The 18,078-nt window shown below is 27.9% G+C and overlaps 2 protein-coding genes across 2 annotated transcripts; both read right to left on the reverse strand.

The window, feature by feature from the left end:
- Nucleotides 1–680: 680 nt before the first annotated feature.
- Nucleotides 681–2,468, reverse strand: LOC137822803 (uncharacterized acetyltransferase At3g50280-like). The gene has a single exon (XM_068627804.1). The coding sequence runs from the start codon at nt 2,245–2,247 to the stop codon at nt 862–864; it is 1,386 nt and encodes a 461-aa protein (XP_068483905.1). The 5' UTR covers nt 2,248–2,468; the 3' UTR covers nt 681–861.
- A 12,808-nt stretch (nt 2,469–15,276) lies between these two features.
- Nucleotides 15,277–17,796, reverse strand: LOC137821495 (uncharacterized). Its single transcript, XM_068626116.1, has 8 exons — nt 17,608–17,796; nt 17,365–17,466; nt 16,658–17,252; nt 16,369–16,575; nt 16,203–16,295; nt 16,030–16,131; nt 15,740–15,949; nt 15,277–15,406 (listed from the first exon to the last, which is right to left on the reverse strand). The coding sequence occupies exons 4-8, from the start codon at nt 16,438–16,440 to the stop codon at nt 15,374–15,376; spliced, it is 510 nt and encodes a 169-aa protein (XP_068482217.1). The 5' UTR covers nt 16,441–16,575; nt 16,658–17,252; nt 17,365–17,466; nt 17,608–17,796; the 3' UTR covers nt 15,277–15,373.
- Between the last annotated feature and the right edge of the window lie 282 nt (nt 17,797–18,078).

An 18,078-nucleotide genomic window follows, 5' to 3' on the forward strand; every position in this document is an offset into this window, starting at 1 on the left:
CTTTGGCGCTCGCACATACTCTTTGCAATGGTTATTTCACAGGTAGGATCACATTGGAATTCTATTGGTAACATACCACAGTATTGGTTCTATAGTATGCATTTGTATGTTGGCTAGTTTGGAACGAGATAGTGATAATCGATAAATAAGCTGAATGTGAGTATGAAGTTCAAGCATAAATTATTATGAATCGGATGAATTGGTAATGTGTATAAGATGTTGGGTCCTTATCATCGAGATAAAGATTCATCATAATCATCACTCCAAATATCTGACATCCCTTTTTAACTCCACTTAGAACACAAGTGAATACATGATCTAGTTTGGTTTCTGGATCTTTCTTTTTCTCCCGTATAGAACTTGCAAAAACACTTTCGAAGGAAAAGAAATGAAAGAGAAACAAATTTTAGCCTAGGTTTGTCGACCCTCACAAAAGAACTGAGAGCTTGTACAAAATTTGATAAAACCATAACCATACGACTTCTTAGTATATAAATTTTATATATTATTATTATTATTACTTACGGTTGTTATAAGAATGTGAACAGTACTGTCAAAACATCTTTATTGTTAAACCAATCTGGGAATCAGGTTATAAAAATGATCTTGGTGAAGCATATATATCTTACTGATGCACGGGAACATTATTTCCCATAAAATATAGTATACAACATACACAATAATCATTAAAAGAGTAATTAATCCGATTATTATTGATTTAAGCCTCGCAATGACGATCCCTTTCAATGATTAATATGGCTTGGAAGATTAATGCATTTAATATTTTAGCTTTTCAAATGACATCCAGATAATCATAATTGACCTGTTAAACTGTCAAACACTGGGAACATTATTAGCAAACTAGCATAAGGGATTGATTATCGAAACTGCATCCATAAAGTCCATGTCTGATTCAAGAGAGCTCATTATATGTGGTAAAAGACAGATTTCCAAATCGATGCTTCCCCCTCCTTCACGACCTGGATATGATGTCACCTTCCCATCAAATTTGTTGGCATATCCACTTCTTACTGCCACTGCTTTCCCCATTCCAAACTCATTCCCATACATGTTGAACCTGGGTGAGCTACTTATCAACACAAGGTATGGCTCCAAGGGCTGACAAATTTTTCTGATCACCGGACACTGAAACCACTCTTGGATTGATTGCATCACCTCTTTGTCATTGTGTCTTGTAACAGCAAGGTGCAGCTTCCATGCAGCCCATCCTAGATCATTCTCAAGTAATTCCCCCACTGTTGTTTCAGCACTCAAATTATTAACCGAGTTTCCAAAGTATTCATGAGGCAGAGGCGGTTCCATTCTTGACCGATTGTTTGCCGTTAGCCCGAAACTTGTTCTTTGCTCATATGGTAGGGAGCATGCACGAATGATGGATCTCCAAACAAATGCTGATAGTGACTGGAACGAAGAGATTTTCGTGGTATTACTCTTGGACTCTGAGTTTGCCTTTGCTTTCAGTTTTGCTATAGACTCTGCTGAAAAGTGGAAGATTCTCACTCTCAGCAAGGGCGCTTCAAATCTATTGATAAACTCGTCGTGATGTTTGAAAGGAAGATTGATTGGTGGACTGCAATTATTTGGAAACCAGCGGTTGTGAATAGGTTGGTTCAAAATGGGCACATCATTTTCTTGGCCCTGAGGTTCAGCTTGAAAGATCTTAGACCATGTATTGAAGAAATTCCAATACGAAGTGCCATCACCGACAGAGTGATTCATGGAACAACCTATGAAAACACCATCCACTAGTTCAGTGACTTGGATGGACAGCAGCGGCATGGTGTGGCCGTCATGGTTGACTGCTTTGTGGTGGTCAAAGAATGAGTGAAAAATGGATGGGGTGTCAACTGGGGAGAGTATGTCAGATATGGTGACATCAAGAGTTGCATGAGTGAATCTAACTCCATCACTGTTGTTGCAATCAACGAATATAGCATAAGAAGGAGGGTTTTGGGTTTTGTGGGTGACAAGGCGACCAGACAATGGATAGAAATGGGAGAGGGTGAGAGAAAGAGAGTGTTTAAGTTTGTCCAACAGATTTTGTATGAAATCATGTTGATGAACAAGGGTTTCAGGCTTCTTGAAGAGTAGACCCTTCTGGATATAGTGGAAAGACAACATGGAAATATCCCAATGTGTTAAATGGCATGTTTGGTTTGACACTTCTGTTAAACCATGTGGTTTGACAAAGCATTCGGAAATGCGTCGAACGACAGGAGTAATCATGATTCAAATTTACTCACAAGTTTTGGTTTGTGTTGCAGATAGCTTAGAGATGTAGTAAGTGCTATGAATTTGTATGTACTGGTAACAGAGATGGATGAGTTATAAATATAAACAAGTTAGTTTTACTAGGAAACTTCTACCTAACAGAACATAGGAAGCCAATGCGTTTTTGAGTTTTGATACTAATGTGTGCCCACTACAATAGAGTCTAGAATGATTTAATCCTATGTATTGCCCATCTCTTTGCATTTTCCTCCTTTATCGTTTGTTTTTTTCTAATCAAATAATTAAAAAGGGTTTTCGTTATAATGAAGATAGAGCATATATGATTTTTATATTAGTTATTTTTAGTCATTGATTAAAATTTGAGAATTCATTGATAAGTTAAGGAAATAATTACAAATATTCCGTAATTGAATAACTAATCAGAGAGAGAGAGAAAGTGTCATAAAATAAAATACACATGTTTATGTGAGAAAAAATATCTGCTTTATTAATATTATTGGTTGTTTTTCTATAAATTAATTATATATACCATTATATAAAACAAATACATATGCATTAATGAAAACTAATCTAAAACAAGTTTTTCTTTGAATTCTTAGGAAAACCTCAAACTATCCCTCATTAGGAATCGAAAACTTTCAGGTAATTGACTTTTAAGCCGAGAAAAAAAAAGGTTGAGTTTAAAAATGAACCAATACTCAAATCTGAATTGGAGAAATGGCGAAAATAAGATTGCTTAAAGAAAAACTATAGTTGCTGGGATAATGTGCATAAAGTGATTCTATGTTAGTTAATATTTTAGTTTTATAAAAAAAATGAAGTTGAAGATACGAAATATTATTTTGTTGACTGTCATATGCAAAGAGATGCAATTAATCCATCCAACTTGTCAGCATCCATTGAGGAAGATTGGTAGGTGGAGTATCCATCTATTCTTCTTAATTTAACCATTCCATCTCTATTTGAATAAAACTCAGTTTATGATACCAAAAAAGGTTTATTTTTATAAGGGTTATGGTATTTTGATATTACACGCAATAAATATTAATATTTGTAATAAAAAATTAATAAAAAAAATACATTTTTAATAAAAATACAAATTAAATATGAAATGTTTTAAAATTATAAATAATTAAAATATTAATACTTATTGAGATGTAGGTAGAGTGTGAATGTAAAATAAATATTTTTATTCCTTTATAATAAGTCACAAGTTCACTTAGACTAAACTCTTGATTTATGTTTATTTATTCTCTTCAATTCAAAAATTGCTCGTTGGTGTAAAAGGAATCTAAACTATTAAAGTTTTTTTTTTTTAATAGATACGTGTGATCTATATAACTTTTGGTCCGATTATTATTATATTACTATAGTTCTGCTTTGCCCCAGATCACGCTATATATAACTATTATTAAATAAAATTGATACCATGGAAATTTCTCTTTTGTGGTCAAAGAAGAAACTCGAGAAAAGTAGTTTCTTAAAAAATGTGACTTTACCATCACCTACACTTCAGTCATGTATGTAATCTGCTCGTAGATATGAGAGGGACAAATAAAAAATAAGATGATAACTTTACACTTATAATAAAATATTAATATTTATAATAAAAAAATAAAAAAAATGATTTTTTTAATGAAAATATAGGTAAAATATAAAATGTTAAAATAATTTTCAAAATAAAAAAAAATATATTAATATTTAGTGGAGTGTAGGGTGGGGCTCAATTCCCTATCTAGCACCATTTACATCTTTATTTCCCTATCTAGCACCCTTTTGTTTTTATTTCCCTACATATCACCCTTTTGTTTTTATTTTCCTATCTAGCACTCTTTTATTTTTTATTTCCCTATCTAGCACCATTTTAAAAATAAATAAATAAATAATAAATTATTATTTTTTAATAATTTTAATTTTGAATGCATTAAAAATAAATATTTTTATGTTTAAAATAATTAGAAATATAATTAATGAATAAATAAATGAATTTGTACAAAATAAAAACAAAAAAGTAATAAATTAAAAATGTTTAGTTTAAAATTATTATTTTTAAAAATGAAGAAAATAAAAAATTAAACTCTACAACAACATAAAAGTTGAATTTATAAACATACATTAGTATTTATTTTTATTATTATTTATGATGTAATCATGTTAATTTCAAGTAAAAAATACAGGACATATTTATAAAAAAAAACAAAGTCAATTAGTATTAATTAACAGTGGACACATAAATAATATTGAAGTGTTTACCTAAATGCAAAATTCTAAAAAAAACTAATACACATGTTACACTTAATGCTTAAAAATGAGACCAAAAAAATAAGTATAGAAAATAAAAACAACAACAATAAAATAAAAACAAAAAATAGATATAAATAAAGAATGACAGAAAAAAAAATAACAACTAAAAACATAAAAGATATAAAATAAAGGCAAAACAAAATAAGATAAAGATAAAAGATATAAAAAAAATTCAAACAAGATAAAGATAAGAGATATGAAATAAGTATATGTTGATCATAAAAAGGAAAATAAATAAAAGATGATCATTCATTTGATATTTTCTTCAGCGGTACATTAAATAGTTTGTGCAAAATGAAACATAATTAATGACGAGAATTGCACAATCCAGTAATTTTTTTTATAATTTTAATTTTGAATGCATTAAAAAAATATATTTTTAGTATTTAAAATAGTTAGAAATATAATTAATGAATAAAAACATAAATAGAAATAAATAAAGAATGGCAGAAAAAATAATAATAACTAGAAACATATTAAATGAATGATCATCTCTAATTTATTTTCCTTTTTATGATCAACACATACTTATTTAGGATCGTCTTATATCTCTTATATTTATCTTGTTTTGATTTATTTGATTTTTTTTATATCTTTTATCTTTATCTTATTTTGTTTTTCCTTTATTTTATACCTTTTATGTTTTTAGTTATTATTTTTAATTCTGCAATCTTTATTTATTTATTTATGGTTTTTGTTTTTATTTTATTGTTGTTTTTTTTATTTTCTAGACTTATTTATTTTTGCATTTTTTTCTTCTCATTTTTAAGCATTAAGTGTAACATGTCTATTAGTTTTTTTTAGAATTTTGCATTTAGGTAAACACTTCAATATTATTTATGTGTCCACTATTAATTAATACTAATTGACTTTGTTTTTTTTTTATAAATATGTCCTGTATTTTTTACTTGAAATTAACATGATTACATCATCAATAATAATAAAAATAAATACTAATGTATGTTTATAGATTCAACTTTTATGTTGTTGTAGAGTTTAATTTTTTATTTTCTTCATTTTAAAAAAAAAAATATTTTAAACTAAACATTTTTAATTTATTACTTTATTGTTTTTATTTTGTAAAAACTCATTTATTTATTCATTAATTATATTTCTAATTATTTTAAACATTAAAAATATTTATTTTTTAATGCATTCAAAATTAAAATTATTAAAAAATAATAAATTATTATTTATTTATTTATTTTTAAAATGGTGCTAGATAGGGAAATAAAAAATAAAAGAGTGCTAGATAGGGAAATAAAAACAAAAGGGTGCTAGATTGGGAAATAAAAACAAAAGGGTGCTAGATAGGGAAATAAAGATGTAAATGGTGCTAGATAGGGAATTGAGAAATGATATTTATAATAAAAAAAATAAAAAAAATGATTTTTTTAATGAAAATATAGGTAAAATGTAAAATGTTAAAATAATTTTTAAAATTAAAAAAATATTAATATTTAGTGGAGTGTAGGGTGGAGCATGAGTGTAAAAAAACTATTTTTGTAAAAAATATTATTTACATTTTGATCCAGTGATCTCAAAGAAAAGGGAGAGGATGAAAGTGGAGGAAAATCGGGGAGAGGTACCTTAAGGAAGAGGAGAAGAAAAGAGAAATGTTTATAAATTTTAGGACAATTAATCTTTTGTGGCTTTACACTAAGAAGAAAATTAAGTTTTAGGGTATCATGAGAAAACAACTAAGTTTAGAATTTCTTAATGCATAACGTAGTTAATTATAATTATAATTAATTATTATGTCTCATATCATCAATTATGTCATAATCAATGTGTTTGTAATTGTAAATATACATCAATCTTAAAAAAATATTGTATAATATCATTTATTAATATCTATAATTAATATTTATATCTATATATCTATATATCTATACCTATATATATAAAGGGAATTCCCCTCTTAACTCTCTTAATTTTTTTCCTATTTTATCCTTATATTAATATTTAATTTTATTATTGTATTATAGTAATTGTGTCATTTCTTATTCCCCTCTTAACTGCTCTTAATTGTTTTTCCATTTTATCCTTACTTAATAATTTATTGTATTAATTTATTTTGGTTATTTGGACATTTTATAATTTCAAAAATTAATAAAATAATTTTTTAATTTTAAAATTTATTTTATTTATTATTATTTAACTGGAGGGTGTGGAGAGAATGGAGAGAGTGACAAGATTGATCAGTTACTTTTCTGATTTAAACTGATATTTTTTTTATTAAAATTAATTTAAGAAACAAATTTTATGATTCTCCACTACACATAACCCACATATCATACTTTCCACTTTCTCTCTCATATATATAGTACCTGCTTCCCACTTTCTCTCTCCACTACTCTTTAACTTCTCATTTTAATGTTATTAAGATAAATTGTTTTTGAAAAATAAAAAAAAAATACTAAAGAAATAAAAAATGCGGATACACAGGCACGTCACTGCCTGTGTTTCCGCTAGTAAATATAAAGAAGATTCTCCTAAATAACTGTTTTTTTATATATATAAATTTTTTTATTTTTATTTTTATATTAAAACATATATTAGAAGATTTTAATTATTTTGTAACCGTTTATATATATATATATATATATATATAAGTTTATCTTTATATTAAAACAGTTATCCTAATATTTTGGTTATTTTGTAATTTTGTAAATATTAAAATAGTTTTATAAGAAACAGTTTTGAAGGTAGAGCAATTTTAAATTTAATTTTCTAACATATATATCTATTTCCTTAGTTTTCACAGATGTTGCTTTTCTTTTTGAACTTTTTATTTTCAAGGTTATATCTTCAATCAACCACAATATAACATTTAATTTATTGAGATATTATTTTATTATTATAAATTTATAGTTAATTTTAATAAATACAAATACTTATATAATAATTATAAAAATAAAAAAATGCGGATATACAGGCATAAAGGTGTCCGTGTTTTCACTAGTCTATACTTATATATAAAGAGAATTCTCCATTATAACTGTTTTTTTGTGTATACAAATTTTTTCCGATTCTATCCTTATTTAATATATCTCATTTTATTAGTACAATGAAATATTTTGTTATTTCATATAAATTACTTAAAAAAATAAAAATATTTTTTAATTTTTAAAGTAATATTAATGTATAATTTTTATATATTAACTCCTTACCCTTCTCTTAATTTCTTATTTTAAGGCAACAATAAGAAGAGATAAAGGGCATACTATCAAAAGTTTCCACAACAAATCTCAAAACCTCCATTTTCAATTACGTACCCTCTTCACTCCATTTCAAGCAATTCTTCGGTAAAATCATTCTTTTGTATCTACCACCAAGTTAATTATAACCTTAACATGAACATCATCACACTCTCCAATCCCAAAACTACCAATGAAAGAAGAGAAAAAACTTGAAGAAGAAGAGAGGCTCAAACCGAAGAAGAAAAGAGGCCACTACAAGAAAATCATGAAATAGAAACCAATTTTTAGAGACCAAAATAATTAGTTGCAATAGTAACTAAATTAAATATCATTTTAGAAACTAAAACAAAAATTGATTTCTAAATTAGTTTCTATTATTGTTAAATAGTTTATAAATTGATAACTAATTTAGAAATCAATTTTTGTTTTAGTTTCTAAAATGGTCTCTAATTTAGTTACTATTGCAACTAATTATTTTGGTCTCTAAAAATTGGTTTTTATTTCATGATTTTCTTGTAGTGGACTCAAACCGGAGAAGAAGAAAAAGAGATTGTTTAATCAATTCATCATTTTTCTTTTACATGTTATTTTTCTTTTTTAATTTCGATTTATCCAAAATTATTTTTATGTATATTAAATTTATATATATATATATATATATCAATTTAATTAACCATTCAATGGCTAATTTGAACAAAACTTTAATTATGATACCATAAAAAATATTTAAAACTATCCAAAAGTTTCATTAATGCGCTAATGTGGACAAATCAGTCCTGCAGCCGCCTCAATAGACTGCGAAGTTAAATATATGCATGCTTCAAATATACAAGTCAGATTACTTTGCATATTAATTCCCAAATAAAAAAACAAAAATATATTTTTTCTTGACAATTCTGAATGGTTTTGTTTTTTCAAATTTCAAATGCACGAATCTCTGAACATTCATGTTTTTCTTTATTCTCTTCAATCAAATTACACCCATAAGAAAAAAAAAATTCTTCACAACGTTGATAAAACTCATATTTTTCATGAAGTTGGAACAATGCGAGAAAGGTGCTCCATATTTGCAAGAACATCCACACAAGCTTTCCTTCTGAAGGGTATATTAAATATTTTAAATTACATCACATAGTGTGTTAATATTGCGTGTTGTCTCCACAAAATTTGGCACCGAGCAATTCCTTTTATCAGTTGTGTGAAAATAGATCACATGATAATTTTTTTTTCAGTAAAGATGTTGCATATAAATTTAGAGAAAATACCATTTTATAATATTAATATATATATATATATATATATATAAATGAGTGTAAATTTTATTTAATATAAAATTAAATTAAATTTAAAAATTCACTTCTTAATATGATAGTATTTAAAATTTATCATAACGAGATTTTATTGTTGAGTTTATCAGATTATCGGCTTTCAGGTTGTTATCGGATCACTTATAATATATAATGTCACAAATGACGTGAGGAGGAGTGATAAAATATCACATCCAAAAAAAGAACATCTTATATTATAAGTGAATACAAACATCATATAATAAATCTTAAAATATAAAAAAAATAATCAACAAGTCTGAATAAATTTACATAAGAAATCATATACTTTCAACCTATTTTTATTTATTTATTTTTAGTCAAACATGTGACTTTGAAATTATCTTTTGAATCCTTAACATGTTTGTCCTGATTTATAGTCCACTATACTTTGTCTTTAATATGTAATTGTTTGTCCTATTTACGTTATAAAGTTTGACTTTTTATTGTAATTTTAACATTATGTTAGATTTTACAACAAATTATAAAGTTGTTATACCAGGGTGTTGGATTTCACTTCATGGGTCAAATAAGACAACTAATGTGTTTTGAAATCCTTATTACAATAATAAATATTCGTTAGATTTGATACATGAGACAAATAATACAAGTTTTTCCCTTTTAAATGATTTGTTTTAGAATTTTCACTACACCCATTAATATCCATTAATATATTTGTACATTCCATATGTTTAATTCAACAATGGAAATATCTCCTTTATTCTATTTTCTTCTTTTGTTGATAAAAAAAAATTAGATTTATATGATTGAGATTTATCTGAACTATTATCTATATTGAATTTTATAAGTAAATTTAACATTACTAACAAATATTATTTACATATTTAAATCCATAATTCATAAATGAATTAAACATTATTTAAAAAATATTATCCACAATTATGAATTGGTTAAAAACTTACTTTTAAAAAATATTAATAACAACAGGGTGACTCTTAACGCCTTCATCCAACTCTATCATATTAAATTATTAATTTTATAAAATTGCTATTATAATAAGAAAGCTTCTTTCATAATTTGATTACATAATGACAGTATAAAAAATGTCCACGAAATATAGTTAAAAATTTCAATTATTTTTAAACTTGCATAGACGTAAAAAGTTATAGTATAAAACCCTATAATTCATAATGACATTTCTGCATCCTATCCAGAATGATGGGGTAGGATCCATTTCCTCTATTTAATTAACCATTAAAGGGCTAATTTGAACAAAACTTTGCTTATGATACCATTAAAAATGTTTATGACAATCCACAAGTTTCATTATCGCAGTAATGTGGAAAAAATCAGTCTTGCACCCCCTCAATACTAATACACCGCTAACTTAATATACGCATGTTTCAAATATACAAGTCATTATTTTACACATTACATGCTCTATTCATATTCTCCCAAAAATACTCAATAAATTCTTTTATCCAATCTTTACCTGCAAGAATATATGAACATTTATGTTTTCTTTATTTTCTTCATTTAAAAAATTACACATCCAAAATTATGTTTTTTTTTTTTTATAGATATATGATATATAATTTTTATTCTGATAGATATAGGGGTTAAATTTTACGTGAATCTACATCCAAACTTTAATGAGATTGTTTCACTATTTTAAATATTATATTACAACCACATTTGAGATATGAAACATGCAACCAATCAAGATGCATAAAAAAATAAAAACATATGAAGAATATTTCTAAGTAGAAAAATGACTGCATGAACACGCCAAATGTCTTCAAGAGAAAAATTATTTCAAATATATATATATATATATATTTTTTTTCAGCAAAGAATTAAATAAATTAAGGGGATACTTCAGGGTATCCCAACCCTTATAAAAAAACCAACAACAAGTATAAAAAGAAGATAAAAAAAGTAGCATAAAGCTGCGTAATAAACAGCAGCTTGCCCAAAACACCTTTCAAAAAACCTAGGTCTACATGAGTCCCCACATACACTGCCTTTTTGTTCCAGCATTTTATCTTTTTGTTCCAGTAATTTATGCCACATATTCTAGCGAATCTGCATCTCTCATTCCTAACTGTTCCTTTGGCCATTAATCACATCTACTTTGTATGCTTCTGGTATAGTTGGGCTTCATAGGAGTTGTTAAATTCCCCTGCATTGGTTTAAGCATTGCTTGTAAAACGAGGTTTTTGGCCTTAGAGCACCTTTAACCTACAAACCAGCCTCCAACATCCAACACCAGCTTCCTCATCAAACCAACAATCTCCCCTAGTCATCATAACATATGATGCTGGTTCATCTCCTGCATACCATCCCAAACCGTCATCCATACCAAACCAGCATTCCCAATTCTGTTTTACCTTCAACAACTTCAAGAGCACTAGTCCTTCTACATACCAATTCAATTCCTATACAATCTGCCTCCTTACACCACTTCTATTACTTCAACAGGTGTATTTTAAATTGTAAAAAACCATAGCTATGAAGATCTTCCCAAAAACCAGTACCACTACCTTGGAAACAACCATTGTCAAAAACTAGTAACACTACCAGCAGCTCATTGCCACAGGATGTTGCACAAACTGCACTAGCCTTTGCACCAGATGCAAATGGTATGCTCCATCCAAATGAACTTTGTGCACCCAACATTCGACCCCACTTGGCTGCAGCATCGGGCTCCAAGCTTCCTAAGCAGAAATTCCAGCATCCTATACCGAACAGATGAAAAAGTGTTGCAATGCCCAGCACTAGTCTACCACAGTTGGTTGACCCACACACCCTGCATAAAAAACAAACTTCCCCTCCACACAACCCTGCTCCCCACGACTGACCTGCATAAAAGCAACCTTCCCCTCCACACAAAGCAAAAAACAAAGAAACCATAACAGCAAAATATATATGGATTGAACACACCAGTAAACAAGTGAAAAACTGCATTTACCTTGTTACCATATTGACACAGGTTAATGGGGATAAAATCCAGTCTGAAAAGGAGAAAGTGACCTTCTTATCTTTATGTTTCATCCAAATTCATGATTGTACTTGTGCCATAGTGAAGACTTCCTCTGCATCTACCTTTGCTTGGTTAAAAGTGACCCTGTTTCTATGCTTCCATATACTCCATACAATTGAAACCCAAAGACTCTTTCAAAGTCTATTGCCTTCCTTGTTAAAGCAAATACTAGAGAATTGTTCATAATGATGATGCAGTTCATTGTGGTTCACCGAACTAATTCCCATCCAGCTAAAACACAAATTCCACACTTTACTTGATTCCCTACATGAAAGGAGAATGTGTGTGGTTGTCTCCTCTTCCTTTTCGCATAAAGCACATAAAGTGTCACTTAGAGAGACACCCCTTTTACTCAGATTATATATAATTTCAAATATTTATGATAAAATAAATGTTTTCTATGCTTCTTAGGGATTTCTTGAAATTCAAAATATAAAAAACCTTTTAGAAAAAATTGATTTTTAAAAATAATTAATTATTATAAAGTATAATTGATTATTGTAAAACATAATTGATTTTATTATTTTTAATTGAATAAAAAAATTCTACAAAAACAACTTAATCAATTAATTGAGTGATGATAGATTATTTGTGACTGCTTGTATTCAAGGCAAACTTTAAATAATTCATTATTTTTTTGGAATAATAGATTATGGTATGAAATATTAAGTTGCGCTTAAAGATATAGAATAAGAATACAAAAGATAAAGAATTTAAACACACATGAAATATGGTAATAATAGAAAATCATTAAATAGAAAATATATTTTAAAAATAAAAAATAATTAGTTGTTATATATATTGACTAAGTTAGATACTATTTCATAAACTAAAAAAAATTATTAGTATATAGATTAGTTTCTATTATTAATAAATAATTTTTTAAATTGATATTTAATTAGTTACGAAAGTTTTATCTGTCAAATACAAATAGTCATACATTAGCATTGTATTAACTTAATACAAATTGTATGAACATTTATCACCTAACATATTCATTGACATTTTTAATAATCACATAATAACTATTAAGATACATCATATTTGTCTTACGAGTAATATATACACAACATATATCACAATAATAATAAATATAGATAACTTTATTTTATCCAAACATATTAATAAAAATAATAATTACTTTACTCCATTTTTATTATTACTTTATATATTTCTTTGAATTATAAAAAAATTATAGTTCAAATAATATGAAATAAAATAAGAATTATTATAAAAACTTTAAATAATTAAATAAAATATAGTAACAAAATTATAAACTAATGAACAACAACCAGGATTCAAACACAAGTCCTTCCAATAACCATAAAAGGGCTAACCACTAGACCAAAGAACTTCTTTAGTCATATTATCATTTTTATTTAGCTTATTATTAACATAATTTATACATATTAATATTATATTAACATTATTATTATTATAATTAATATTATATTCATATTATTAATATTATTACTATTATTATTATTAATATTATTATTAATATTATTATTAATATTATTATAAATATTATTCAAAATTTGATACTGCAAATGTAACCAAAATATAAACCAAAAAATAAATTATGATGATGTCACTACAAGAAAAAATGGTTTTAACAAGGGTTTATTTTTACATTATCTAGGGTTAAAACCTCCATTAAGTCATTTACCCAGGGTTGTAGTTTCCCCCGCTAAACCATCTCTGGGGAATGTGTTCCCCAAGGTTTTTTTAAACCTCAGGAAAAGCCTTTCAAAATACCATGGGTTTCAAAACCTCCGTAAAATACCATGGGTTTCAAAACCTCCGTAAAATACCATGGGTTTCAAAACCTCCGTAAAATACCATGGGTTTCAAAACCTCCGTAGAATACTATGGGTTTCAAAACCTCCGTAAAATACCATAGGTTTTAAAACCTCCGTAAAATACCATAGGTTTCAAAACCCCCGTAAAATACCATGGGTTTCAAAACGTCCATAAAATGTTTTAGAACCTCCTTAAAAAATACCATAGGTTTCAAAATTATGAAATTTGTTTTTTTTTATTCATTTACCTGGACAAAGAATCTTTAACAATTTAAACTAGCTTTGCTGAAAAAAAAGAAAAAAGAAAAAAAGAGGTCATAAATCTCAACTTTGTATCAATTTAATGACTTATAACCATGACATATCATGTACATAACCAACACATCTGACAGTACCTATGGAAAATGTGGTCATAAATCTATAACCATTTGAAATTGATGAAATTTCTTGACCGGATAGGATTTGGACTCAAACTTAATCAAAATCAAGGTGCACGACATGAAGAATCTTAACCATATAGAACTCATCCAACTTCATCTTAATCTCTTTTGAAGAATCAACATCCAAAACCATTTTCAATTCCTTACTAGTTGATTGGACTTCAATAATAAAACAAGTCATGTCATGATTTGTTTGTTTAAGAGATGTCAATTTATGAGCAGAGTCATAAAGCTCTTAGCCTTCTTCTGAAACGAGTGACACAAGCTCTAAGAGTGCCTAATATATTGTGTTCCACATAATGGCACAACAAGGCACAAAGCTAAGAATCAATCTTTTTCCATCGTTCAACTCTTTCTAATGGTATTTTACTACCATCTTACAAGTGCTCATGAAAACCATGACCAAGAAACCACAATTCAATTGATGGAGACCGAGGCAAATCACTTTTTACATTAAATAAAGTAATTGTAGGTGACAAAGAAAATGAGTGGGCAAATCCAAATGCCATTACAGATCAGAAACAAATAGCACATGTGTAAAAAAATGCTATTTCAAGATGTTCAAATGAAGGCTTGAACTACACATGACTAGGTTAGCCATGCAAATATGCTATGAGTGATGGAGCATGTGGAGGAATTTGTCTTAATCATTTTCATACACTACTCAAAAGAAAGATCCAACAACCTTGTCAAAACTAGCCAACACAAAAACAAGGAAAACACCTAAACATAACACTACCAAGCTTTCAAATCCAACAAAAAAAACTAAAAAAGACTATAAATCAACATCAAACACATCAACGAATCAAGACACCAATTAAAAAAAACAAGTTAAAGCAAAATAAGAAGTAATCCAGCAAAATTTTCATTTTTTACACAAAATTTAAACTCATTAATACCAGTTTAAACTCATTAATGAACAAGATAAAACCAGTATATGACTGCAGGATCGGTTTTGATCACGTTCTAATCCTACATGAATTCTTTATTTGTTGAATGAGTGTGTTTGGTGCATTATTATTATGGTTTTGGTTTTGCCTTCCTAATTTTTTGGCACACTTCCTTGATCAGACACCTACAATATAAACATATATCACAATTAGAAATGTAAATCTGAGAAATAAAACAAGTTATTTAAATTTTTTAAACATTACCGATGAATGATTGAACATAGTCAACTCAGGAGGCAATTGACCTTGATAACTTTGAAAGAAAAAATTCATCATTATCTCAAATCTTTTTTCATGTTCTTCATATCTTTTTTCACATTCTTCATATCTTTTATTTTGTTCATCCAATTGTGACTTTAATGCAATAACCTATATTAAAACACAATTTATCATGAAAAAGAGTGAGAAAACCATACACATTAAAAAATTGCTACATAAGAAAATACATGTTCAAAAACCTGATTCTCCAATTCTCTATAAGTAGTTGAAGATATCCCAGTGCGAGAATTTCTAGTATATCCAAACACATGAGAAGGGCAAGGTCCCAATCCCATCCCTCGAACACGACCACAATGTTCTTCACTTCCAAAGGCATGAGCTAGTGAATCATCAATTGATATATCATGTGAGAGGGAAGATGTATTTGACTCATATGCTTGAATCTTTTCCTACAAATAATGAAAAAAGTTATAAATGAAGCTCACATCCAATTTGGTTGAGTTTTCATCTTTACAAAAATGATACTTACCCCAATCTCTCTTGCCCCATCATTCACAAATTCTCCGTTAGCATGTTTATGTGTTGCTACCCATACTTCTCCCCTACTAACTTTGCGACCAAGCTCTTTCTCCTATAAAATGTAATAAAAGTATATGAATCATGATATATGATATAATAAAAATTATAGGAGAATCAAGTTACCATCTCATCTTTCTTCCGTGCAATGCTCTTGGATCCACCAGTATGAGGAACTGTTTGCTTCTTTCTATTATCCTTGTTCTTTTTGGCAATTTCCTAAGCATACATGTAGTAAAAGAACTAAATATAAATAAATCAACACTTTAAATAATAAAGTAGTTTTTATTACCTTTGTCCTTGAATTTAAACGGTAGTCAACAATAGAAGCCCAATGGTCTTTATTCATTACTTCTGGACACATTGCAATAATTTCATCTCTATTGTGTGTTCCATCATTTCTTTGTTGCCATAGTTGTTGCCTATACTCAGTCCACTTTGTGTTAAGTGATTTGAAGATATATCTTACATGAGCATCAGATTCAACTTCAAACTTAGCCTTCAAAATTATTACACAAGTAAATTTAAGATAATTTCAATATAATATCAATTAAAACACAGAAAAATCCAAAAATAATTACTTGAATGGTTTTCTTAAGTATATCTTCTTTGTAATCTTTGGGAATCTTCCTCCAACTTTGATAGCTAATAGGAAATGCATTAACATTTCTTGCAACATGACCTAAAAACCTATTCAACAATGCTCCACTGTCATCAACTGGTTGGTTCTCGTTATTCCAGTTAACAAGAATCCTCTCACCAACAGATAAAAACCAAACATCATTTGCTGTTAATTGTTTCCTAACCTTTTCGCCTTCACTATCTGTCAAAATTATTGTTAGTTTAAGAGGACGAACATAAAAAACAAATACAATGTGAGTTTGCAATGTATTGATTCAAGCTTACCAATGACATCAACAAGCCATGATCTTTTACGTGATACATGCTTTGATTGTTCAGTTTGCATCTCAATACCCACATTTTCTTCCCTTTCTTCATCAGATTGTAACCTTGGTGTAGGTTCAGATGTAGATTCATGGACAGATTCATCTGTATTATCAAATTGAAATTCAGGTGCAGAATTGTTCTTAGTAATAGAAATCAACCTATGAGGTGCATGTGGGGGAGGAGGCTTCTTATTATTATTCTCTATAGGATGAGAATTCACATGAGGTGCTGCATAATAATTAAATGAATACATGTGAAAAATAATATATTTTTAAAGAGAATGCCAAATTAAAATATAAGTACAAACATCTCACTAAATGGAAGTTGTGTATGAACTTACTTGAGTTATTAAGGGCTGCAAGTTGGTCAAAAGTGTTATTGAGAGTATCATGTTCTGTTGCTCTAGTCTTCTTGATGGACATTTTCTTCATCTTCAGGTATTCTTGAAATAATAACATTAATACAAGTCAAAATAGAAATTCAACAAATCATAATATAATGCATGCATAAACAATAATGTATAAGCAATAAGGATGATAATTTAAACAAAAATAATATACAAGTGTTCAATTAAAAATAGGACCTTGTTAACGATATACTCCCTTCTCCATTGACAAATAAAGTTTCAAAATTGTTTTGTACAAATGCTTCACATTCATGAAAAGTGACATCATTATCTTCTCCCATGTCATATAAGTCTCGTGGCTTTAGATGCACAGGAATGCTCCAATCTTTAGCTAATTCATCCACTACATAATAAACCATTTGTGCTTCTTTAGCTTCGATGTATGGTTCATCATCATCATTATCACCAATGTGTATCAAACGTGTAAAGTTTACTAGTGTAAATCCAAGATCATCTGTCATAATCCCTCTAGAAGTAGTTGTATTAGCCCACATACATTTGAACAAAGTAACAGAAAATCGACCATTATAGTTTATCTCAATTATGTCTACCAATTTTCCATAATAAGGCACACCCCCAAATTGCATTTGATTGTCGATGCTACTTGCATAACTCATTGTCCCAAAAGTACCAAATATCCCACTGTTT

This window comes from Phaseolus vulgaris, chromosome 9, assembly GCF_000499845.2.
Source record: "Phaseolus vulgaris cultivar G19833 chromosome 9, P. vulgaris v2.0, whole genome shotgun sequence".
NCBI classification, from domain to species: domain Eukaryota; kingdom Viridiplantae; phylum Streptophyta; class Magnoliopsida; order Fabales; family Fabaceae; genus Phaseolus; species Phaseolus vulgaris.

Coding starts and splice junctions, on each gene's coding strand:
- LOC137821495 (XM_068626116.1), bottom strand. CDS start 16,440: ATGTGTCCAGAAGTAATGAATAAAGACCATTGGGCTTCTATTGTTGAC. Junction 16,296..16,368: donor GTTTAAATTCAAGGACAAAG/GTAATAAAAACT, acceptor ATGTATGCTTAG/GAAATTGCCAAAAAGAACAA. Junction 15,950..16,029: donor ATGGGGCAAGAGAGATTGGG/GTAAGTATCATT, acceptor CATTATTTGTAG/GAAAAGATTCAAGCATATGA.
- LOC137822803 (XM_068627804.1), bottom strand. CDS start 2,247: ATGATTACTCCTGTCGTTCGACGCATTTCCGAATGCTTTGTCAAACCA.